At 40.9% G+C, this 10,416-nt stretch overlaps 2 protein-coding genes across 2 annotated transcripts; both read right to left on the bottom strand.

Moving 5' to 3' along the window:
* Positions 1–216: 216 nt before the first annotated feature.
* Positions 217–4,111, bottom strand: LOC111330791 (cytochrome P450 3A11). Its single transcript, XM_022935734.2, has 2 exons — positions 3,034–4,111; positions 217–1,560 (listed from the first exon to the last, which is right to left on the bottom strand). The coding sequence occupies exons 1-2, from the start codon at positions 3,542–3,544 to the stop codon at positions 584–586; spliced, it is 1,488 nt and encodes a 495-aa protein (XP_022791469.2). The 5' UTR covers positions 3,545–4,111; the 3' UTR covers positions 217–583.
* A 381-nt stretch (positions 4,112–4,492) lies between these two features.
* On the bottom strand, positions 4,493–10,181 carry LOC111330792 (uncharacterized). Its single transcript, XM_022935735.2, has 6 exons — positions 9,716–10,181; positions 8,519–8,793; positions 7,858–8,005; positions 6,685–6,955; positions 6,275–6,306; positions 4,493–5,869 (listed from the first exon to the last, which is right to left on the bottom strand). The coding sequence occupies exons 1-6, from the start codon at positions 10,053–10,055 to the stop codon at positions 5,025–5,027; spliced, it is 1,911 nt and encodes a 636-aa protein (XP_022791470.2). The 5' UTR covers positions 10,056–10,181; the 3' UTR covers positions 4,493–5,024.
* Positions 10,182–10,416: the final 235 nt, after the last annotated feature.

Raw genomic sequence — 10,416 nt, 5'->3', positions numbered from 1 at the left:
TTGACCGAGATACGACTCCAGAAATTATGTGTGCGAAGCAAAACGATGAAACAAATTGTACGGATAAAATGAAAAGAAAAGATTTCGTAATATTAACATAACGGGTGGTGTTTCTTTCGAATACTGAAACTCAAACTAGCGTAGAAATTTGAGAGCGAAATAGATTCATGCTGCGATGAAATTTTATGATGGGAGAAAAAAAAAGGAGCAAATCTAGCCTCGAAGCAACCTTTAAAAAATACACTTACGGAACAGTCACCTACTCTAAAAATATAGGTTGAGAGGTCTTTTTTTTAGGCATTTTAATTAAACCTAAATTCATCACATAACAATTTTTGCGATACGTTGCTTAAGCCCAGCTATGAGTTGCTGATCACAAAAGCCACTGACTGTGACGTTTATACCATAAGATGCCGCTGAGCAGAGGCCACTAAACTGCTACACTAGGCTCTGCAGTTATTTGTCATATGCATAAATACCAACACTTAGGTGAGTAGGGAATATAAGAAAAGGTTATGCTTTAAGATTATATTGACAGCTTTAATATGCAAATACTACCAACAAAAGACGCTCCGTGGTTGTTCTAACGTGCTTTTATCTTAAGGTATATCATGTCTTTTGGTGCCATTAATATCACAGCCCGGTGCTCCAGTGTAGCTACAGTTTCTGGAGCACGCTCAAATTTGAATCGCTGCAAGACCTTCACCAGAGCGAGTTTGATCTCTAACAGAGCGAAGCGCATCCCTATGCAATGACGCGGGCCTGTTCCGAATGGCATGTAGGAATACGGGTTCCGCTTCTCTTTCGCTTCAGGGGAGAAATTCTCTGGGTTAAACTCCAGTGGATTCTCCCAGACCTGTGGATCCCGGTGCAGAACGTATGACGGTATGTTGACTTCAACTCCCTTGGGAAACCGGATGCCTTTGTAGACTGCTTCTTCTTCACAGCTACGAACAAGATTGAAGGCTGGGGAACAAAGGCGTAGGACCTCGGAGATGACCTGATCCAAGTATCCGAGTTTTTGCACATGGTCATAAAGAGGATAGCTGTTACGGGCCCTCTCTGCTTCTGCTTTGTCGATCTCCTCAATGAGCTTTTCTTGAACCACTGGATTGGTAGCTAAGAGGTATGCTGTGCTTGTTAAAGTGCTACCAGTTGTCTCGAAGCCGGCCACTAAGAAAGTGATGGATTGAGCCACAACTTCATCGTCGCTTAACCTGCTGACTCCATCAACAATGTTCTCCTGAGCTTCCATCATAAGCTCCACCAAGTCTTTCTTTGCTGTTGGACTTTTCCGAGCCCTCTTTTGAAGCATTTCTTTTGCTATGGAGATAAAATATTCGATATTTTGGAGTAGGCTGAAGTATCGGCTGAAGTAGGTCCAGAAGGGAAACAAAGAGAACACTCTGATAACGACAGGTGTTTTAAAGACGTTTTTGGCTTTTTCGACAAATTCTGGATCTGGATTCATTTGAATGTCGCTGTCATATCCAAAGCCTGCTTTCATGATCACCTCCAAGGCAAAGAGACTGAACAGACGGTTGACATCCACTGATTCACCTTGGAAAGAAATAAAAAAGACATCGAAATTTACGATCAGTGCAACATCAATTAAAGCTGGAGAGAGAGAGCTGTAACCAGCAAATAAGATCCCCACCCTCCCGAGCCCCGATCCCCACTCAACGAAATATTACTCACCCAAGATCGAGCTGATCTCAAAGCTACTTTTGAAACTTATAATTAACAGGCAAAATTAAAAGAAGCATAGCTTAGTCACTATTTGAACCTTGAGGATAGAGGAACAGTATGTGAGGTTTTTGAGCTAGTTCCTTTTAATTATCATTACCATTGCTATTGTTATGATTATTATCTTTATGGTTAATACGATTATTTGTTACCATTCAATTATTGGTTGAATGTCAGTCAATTACTCTAGTCTTCAATCATCTTTCTCTTGTGGAACAGGATGCTTCTAAATATGCGAGATGCGGCAGGTTTTCTGTTTTGCATGTGAGACAAATCTTCTGCAACACTACCGTCAAGCATTATTAGACAACCTTTATTTCTTTTCAGTGTTATAAAATCGTGCTCTATCAGTCGTCATACGCAGTCTGAGACTGCCAACTTTTAAGCCATGTCATACGTGACAACATAAAATCACCTTTGTTGAGTCAACGATCGGTATGCGTTCTTACTCCAGTCGATTTTTGACGTAACAACAAAATTCTGGAAACAATGTTGCCGGTTTTTGAATGGCTTTAAGAAGTTTGCAACTTGTTGCCAGAACGGAATGTTCGATTGCCGTGTAAAATCGTATCGTGCGCAATGGCAGACGACATCTATTTTTAACGCATAATCGACTTTAGTACAGACTTGAGTTAGCGTGACTTCGCTATAAAAAAGACAAACATACTTTAGGGCAGGTTCAGACGCGTAATGCTAATGAAGCTGAACGCATCATTAGTTCTACAGTCGAACGGGTTTGAACGTGTTATTATGATGAGGCTTGCATGAGTCATCACATTCTATTTCCTACAAGTTCAGACCGGCCCTTGCCGTGAAGGAAAAAAATTTGAGTTGCCCGTCAAAGTAAATTACCAAGATCACCAAACCGAGGAGGAGCTCCTGTTTCATTCTTCTTCCATTTTGTTCCTTTCTTTCAAAAACAACTAACTGGCGTGAGAAAAATGAGATACGAACACTTAAGTGTCCCTTACTGATGGATTAGTGACCCCTCGTCTGAGCAAATGCTATTACGGTCCATCCAAACAAAAGAGGCCATTGAAACACAAGGCATCGTGATCAAACAGGCTGAAAGACTGTATGTCAAAGATATAACTTTCTCGGCGTCCCAGCTCTTCACTCTCAAGAAATTTGCCAATCATATCGAGAAAACAAGATTGTTAACTTTAATTTAAAAAAGATATCACGATGGAAAATTGATCTATGACAGTTGGATACTAGATCTTTTAAGCCTGACGACACTCCCGCAGTTACGTAACTCTATGAATACACCCAATAAGTCAGACTTACCGGTTTTGGCAAGCCATTCCATTTTGGCCAGAAGCTTTTGCGAGGCATCGTCTATTATCGGCACAATCCCCTTTAGTTTGCTCGCTGTAAAAGTTGGAGCTACTGTTGTGCGAATACGCTTCCATTTGCCGTTTTCTGCTTGGAAGAGTCCTGAATCCAGCGGAGGGTTCGGTTTAATGAAGGAAGGTCGATTTGGGAACTTATAAAAGTCCTTGACCAAAATTTGCTTGACAATTTCAGGATCGCTTACAACAATAACTGGTGTGCGACCAAAACACATCGTATGTACTTGTCCATACTTGTAGAAGTAGTTTAAGAACATCTTATGTATGCCTCCATATTTGAATATATCGAGGAGGTTACCGATCCACGGCCATACTTTTGGACCCGGCAGAGGAGAGCCGCTAAGAATCAAATTATAACGACTGAGACCTTGCCAGTAGATGAACGCCAAAAAGCTAAAGATTACAGCCAACCAGGTGTAACTGCTAAAGCTTTCAACGGCAGCCATAAATAAGGGTGTACTCTCACTCTCTCTTCGTCAAAGCAAAATGTATCGATACCACTTGTGAACTTCTAATTTTAAAAGGTTTTGACAATTGCTTTGAGGGCTGTGGATAATGTTCGAGTCCTTGTTTCCATTGTCCTTTTGTTCTTATCACCGATCATGAGAACCAATGATATCATTCAGTAGCAAACGGTCTTGTGACACTATGATAGCGTTACAGCTGTTCCACGGTTTAATGGTGAAATACTTGGACAGTTCAGCCCACCTGCGCCTTCACAGAGACCTCCCTAAGCTTCCCTTAGGTATATCGATACCTTCCTTATTTATGTGAATAATCCTTTACCTTCTTGGCTTTATTCCTCGATGAAAAGGGCTGCAAATGGAGTTGCATCATCCGGGTCGGATTCGGTATATTTGATTCATACAATATTCACACTGTAGCTCACCTTTTCGCCCGAAATCCTCCGGACCTTTGAACAAGGATAATTTTATAGTTGAGAATAATTCTCCCGACATTTTCAAAATTACATATCTGTAATTTTCGGAGAAGGTAAATTCAGCGCTTATTTTTAGCTGCGAGTTAATTGCGACGGAAGTCATCGTATCGAGACACCGCACAAATTTAATTTTTAGCATGACAACTTCGGGTACGTTTCTATCGTTACGAAGTTTTGTAACGCCACACTAATGCGCGTGACCTCCTTTTTGACGCGATCGTCATTCGTGTTATGTTCCTAGGCAAGACACGTAACTGTTAAAATGCCTGCCTCCATCCAAGGGTATAAATAAATACTACTTAACTGTCAAAGAATGCAGACACAGTCCTTAAAACCAGACGAGCTCTGGCGGTATGGGCCACCCAGCTCGTTTACAATTCAGGCGTATTCTTTCCTTTTATAGATCAAACTTTGCGTCAAGAGAATGCTACGGTTATCGAAAATAGCACGAAACTGCATTTTTTCTGAAGATTTATTGGTAAAACTTTCTATCGTGAAAATAATAGTTAGACACATAGAAGAAAATATACAACATGGCACCAGTTTTTCACGGCTAAATTCGATCAGCAGGCATTTTCAGAGAGGTCTCTTTCAATCCAAAAATCGCCAGTCGTGAAACCGTCTGTCTGGGGGTGATAGTAGGGAGAGTGGCCAAAACCCCTCTTCCTCACCCCTGACGGTAGTGACTAGCCTCACCCGGAAGATCACATCAAACAAAACATATTGATTGTGTCTTACTCAATTAAACTGTTTCCTGTATCAACTGAAATGACTGAATATTTGAAAGTTGTTGGTGCGAGATACCTTTATATACCACGAATTGTCTGTAATCTGGTGAAAAGCCAGACATATCTAAAAGTAACAGATGGAAAACTGCCATTACAAGCATAATAATCAGCGAGTTCTAAAAAGTGTCACGCATTACCAGTTAAACATTATTGCTTTAAATGTCACGTAATTGTCGCGAAGTTCAAGAGCAGTTATCGTTAAACGAGAGAAATATATAATTTTTCCCCTGGGGTCTTTTCGGATTCTTCCAGCACATAGTAAAAAGGTGATTGATTCTCCGATTCATCGATGGCTTCTCCAAGTGCGCTGTCGCTCTCGCTACAATCAGAGTCTAAAATGAACTCCAAACCGCTGAGTCCACTCTCCAACGAGTGTTCATGTATGTCATCATGAGGCATATCAGACACGCGGTGCATGTTTTCATTGCTCTGAATGGTAGCGAGTTCACCTGGTTGATTTTCAACGCAAGAGTCATTTTTTTGCATTGAGTCTAAATCGTCAACGTTTTGGTCCTCACCGTCATAAAATTGTAATGATGATAACGACAATATCGATGAAGAACATCCAGTTATCTCGACTGCATTGGCCATTTCTTCCCTCCGTAGCGAAGACGACGGAAGTGACGGACACGTAACAATGAAATCCGCTGCTTTTGTTGCGTGACGGGAACACTTCTCCCCAGGCTCTCTCGTTACTTTTTTCCGCACTGTTGCATAATCGCACGGCGCGTTGGAAGCTCCTGTAGGGGACTTACTATCATTTGATGACGGGAATGATATTCTTCTTGTTCTCGCAAGGGCTTCTTGATACGAACTTGCATTTCCAGCGCTGACTAAATCCTGGTATATGGAGTAGGAGTGACGTCTTAGCGCTGGATTATTCTTAATGCTACGCAAGCTTTCGTACAAGTTGTTGTGGCCAGGTTGATAGACAATCGCATAAGGCGACACAAAAGCAACTGAGGGGGGTCTTGTGGGGCTGAGGGTTGACACTTGCACCAAAACGAGACCTCTATCGTGACCCCGTTCATATGTAGGATTTGCTGTAAAAGAACATAACGATAAATGTTAGTGATCCGAGTGGAGATAGACGTGAGAGACTACAATGCCCCATAAGGCCGCCTCAGTTGCAAATCAGTGAGTGATTTTACTTTAAACAATGTATTGATTCACTTTATTTTTGCTTTGTTTCATGGCAAGGTAACAATTGTGTAATCGCCAAAAGACAGAATACAAGTCTTAAAAATTATGTGAGATAGCATGGTGAACAATTTTCTCTTTTCATAGTAATATGTCTTAGTTAATTTTACAACTGGTTGGAACACAAAAAGTTTAACCTTTTGGCCTTTAAATCACTCATTCGTATAGATGTCCTTTAAGTCCACTTTTCATTGTCTAATGAGTGGCAATGATAAGAACTCTTAATGAAAAACACAATTTATACACACCTACACTTCCTCCCGATCTTTGCCATTCCCTTCTGAAACCGAAATGAAAGTAAACAAAATGAGGGAGGACACGCTAAGGAAAAATTCGCCTAAACAGATACCTAAAACAACTCACGCTCATGTTTAACGGTCAAATAAAAACAATTAAAAAAATTAATTTATTTTCTGCATTAAACTCAGTAACAACATCGCATTTACTTTAAACATTTTTCTTCCTACATATGAATGTCAGTAGCAAATTCGTCTTTCAATTTGATAATCAACGAAGCTTTCACAAGTTCAACTAGGCGGGGAAGGGAGCTCTGTTCCCAATGGAGAAGTGAACAAATTGAGTAATATCTAGAAGCTAGCAGAGATCATTGTCTCGTAAATAACACTCTAATTGCATTTAGAAGTGAGTTGAAACCTACCGGCGATTCGATCTACCGTAGAACACAAATCCAGTTAGACACAGAAGAACTACGATAAGGCTGACGACCCCGGCACATAACAAGATTATATACCGCAGATAGGGTGAATCATCGACCGAGTTCATTTTAGTTTCCGCGGTGATGAGGTCTGTGGCTGAAGTCTGACTTGTAGGACTTTCTTCTGTTTCAGCTTTTTTAATTATCGTAATATTTAACTTCCTCGTGATTTCTTTCGATGGAGTAAAGTTCATTTGATGTTTTTGCAGCGGCCCTGTAGGGTAGAAAGATAAAGGCTTTAAAGCACACAATCTAGAACTCTTTGCATCTTCTTGAGAGTGGAAACCCCGAGAGGATAATTAATGTCTCAGTTTGATAGCTAACAAAGCTAGGTTCAGCTAAGGGGGGCTTTGCTCTCGTCCGGAGCAGATATATAAAGCGCACGTAACAACAAGAGAAACCAGTCTTTCAACGAACTCAACGAGTTTACTTGTACTTCAGCATAACAAAATTAAACCAGGGATTACAAGCTGGCAAGCCGTAATAACCAAACGATTGGGACGAAGCAGTATTAAAGCGGCGAGAAATCACAGTTTGAGCACATTTCCTTTCACAAGCGCTTCACCACGTGCAAAGAAAAAGCACGACAGGTACCATGGTATTACGTAATTACAAACACCGCAACGGATAGGGACAATTGTCGAGGAATGACTTCAATGGTTGTCAGTGGAGAGAGTAAACAAATTGCCAAAGAGCTTGGTGCAAGCGGAGATCTTTTGGAGGAGGGGGCAACTACTTCGAGAACATGCTGTCTCGACAAGTTTTTATTTTCCTTGCCACTACCACCAGTCTCCTCATAATTTGCCTTGGTTTTGCATCAGATTGGTTAAGAGTGTGGAGCGTGGTTTCTGGACCAATCATAAAGCGTTATAGAATTAGTATCGGAAAGAGATATCGGTTTGCTGTGTTTTTGCTTTTCTTCTCTCTTTGATTGGTTTAGAAAACTGGCGCCACTTTCTTAACCAACCAAATGCAAATCTGAAACCAATCCCAACTTAGCCACTTGCATTTTCCCGCGCTTTAGGTTGGTTCCTGTTTTTACCGCGAGTTCCCATTGGTTAATGATGATGTTTACCTTTAGAACTTAAATTGCTCTATCATAAAGTGCGTACTTACATATGCGAGAACCGCTGACTTTTAAGAGTACGCAGGAGCGGATTGGGTCAGAAGGAGGAATGCCTCTCAGTCGAAAACTCGACCTGGTCTGGCAAGTTGCTTGAAATGACAGAATGAATCCGCTGTATCTTGAGACATTAGACATCAGCTGTGAAATTAGATGAAGAGGATCCACATTTATATTAAGAAGCAATGTTAGTCACATTGATAATCGTCTGAAAAAAGGAAATGAATTACCAAAAATATAAAATAATAGAGAAAGATATTGGTACTCGTGTTTGACTCATCAAGTGTTCTTTTTTGTACTGCAAACAATTTATGCGCCTTCCTATGATGCCTTGCAATCTATTATCCCCAGAGACTTCAAGTTGGTCTCTTGTCAACCACAAGTGTTCAAGTCTTGACGAATAATGAAAAGGCCTGGTGTAAACTTATGCAAGCCTTCTCCCTCATCCCGGGTTTGCTTTCCTAATTATTGAAGAGTGCCTGTAATAGGAAGGGTTGTCTGTCCAACAGAACCCTAAATTGTTAGTTTTTGCCCCGTTTGAAAATAACTGATGCGAATTTGTGACCGTATGTAGGCAACAGGAAAAAGTACACACCATGCCAAAGTTACCCGTTCTGATCTCAACGAGGTCTGGGTTCTAAATTAGTTACCTACCTTATAAAAAACTTTTTCCAAAGATAAAGTGTTATCCTGTGTACTAGCTGAGTCTCCTCTTGGATCCAGCCTCCACAGATCCCTCCATCGCCCGGCCTCACTGTAAGACATGGTCCTGGGGTTGATTTTACAGTTGTAGAGCTCTATGGTGAGATCTGATGTACATAATGAGTAACTTCTGGCGTTAGAGATGTTGGTGGATAACGTGGAGATGGACGACTCTTGACAGTTGAGAAGGTGATGAACATTCCCATCGTTTAAATGAAACCTGCAAACTACAAAAAGAAACGCAACATGTGTCATCTTATCTCCCCCTGAATAGCCCGTTGCAGGTCTTCAGTTAGGAAAATGAAGCGCGAAAGTTGCAAGGGAGGGGGTTTGGGACGTGTCAAACCTCCCTCGGCCACCCCCTAAAGTGAGGTTGAGACTAAACTTAAAAAATTGTTGGACAGCACACATAGTGGGGAGGATTTCCGTTTTTGATGTTGTTCCACGATGTTGCCAAGTTCTATAATTTTCTTTATAGAGAAGAACCGATGCTGTATTTCCCAGTATAACAAAACTCAACATGTTTTTGTTGACAATGATATGAGTAAACATGAAGGTATACGGTTGATCCAAAAACTGTTTTTATCCGGTGTTATTTAGCTAGCCGCAGTATGCGCAAAAATATACATAATACTGTAGCTCCTTTTGAGGAATTTCTTAAGCAGGTGGAACGATGAAAGAAGGCCATGAATTAACCCTATATTGAGGAGTGTCACTTAATATCCTGAACAGTTATTATGCAATTTCACGGTATTTCGCTGTTTTACTTTCATTCCTCTCAGCTTCGAAACTAACGAGATTTGACCCTCTTCTTTGGTTGTCGTTTTAAAGGTATGTGGTTAAAATCTCGTCAATCTCGTTATATTTGAAGCCAGGGTAAAATTATGCCCTATCTATTTAGCTGAGTTCTTTCGAAAGTAGTAAATATAGCCGTGACAAAGTAACACATTGACCGGAAATCGCGTCATCGAATAAGAGCTAGATTTGTGGTTTCGCCTCGTCTCTATTGTTTTTGTTAATGGTGATTTAGTGGCAAATCGTTCAAAATCATAAAGAAAAGAAACAAAACTACTGAAGTAAAAGCTCAATTAGGGCCGGCATAGGCGACGTACTGGAATATTGATACAACTAAGTTTCGTAGTTGCCTACCTGGATTCGACCCTCCATGTAAATACCGAGTAACATTCCTGTTATTCACACATTTTCCCTTGTGCAGTAGAAAGGTTGATTTTGAAGAAACACAACGGCAATGAACTTTCTTCTTAAAATCCTCACAAGATATGGTATTCTGAACGCTGATCGCATCACGTTTAACACAAAACTCCTCCACTTTCTTTGACTCCGCACAGAGACCATTCCCGTCATCGTTCAAGACCTCAAATTCATCCACGCCGTTTAAAAGTCGGTTTACTCTAACTCTATCCGCTTCGGCTCGATTTTCGGCAGAAAACGAGTGAATAACAAGGAAGAAAAGATAGCCAAGATGCATAACAGCTAAACACGGGATAGAGACACCAAAAAAAAAAAGGTTTTAACGATGCCGTCGAAAACACAATAATGATCGTTTATGGAAAACCGCACGTGAATCCAGCCTTCCTGCAGCGGAAGCCGTGGTCTGTAAGGTGTGATTGCGTGGGCAAGGGGTGCGTCGTCGGAATCTCCAAATCCCCTTAGTGAAACCACGACATTATCCCTTAGCTTATACTTTGTTCCATACACAGCGTCTAATCAGTCTTCTGCAAAGCAGAAATTAATTAAATTAAGGGAAATCTTTTTTACTTTCCACATAGCTTAAATAGTCGCTTGGCTGGTTTCACGGCGGGTTTTACGTCGCGATCTGACTCAAACGG

The sequence above is a fragment of the Stylophora pistillata genome, chromosome 5, assembly GCF_964205215.1.
Source record: "Stylophora pistillata chromosome 5, jaStyPist1.2, whole genome shotgun sequence".
NCBI lineage: Eukaryota > Metazoa > Cnidaria > Anthozoa > Scleractinia > Pocilloporidae > Stylophora > Stylophora pistillata.
The sequence above is the reverse complement of the archived record's forward strand: the minus strand, read 5'-3'. Positions and strand labels throughout refer to the sequence as shown.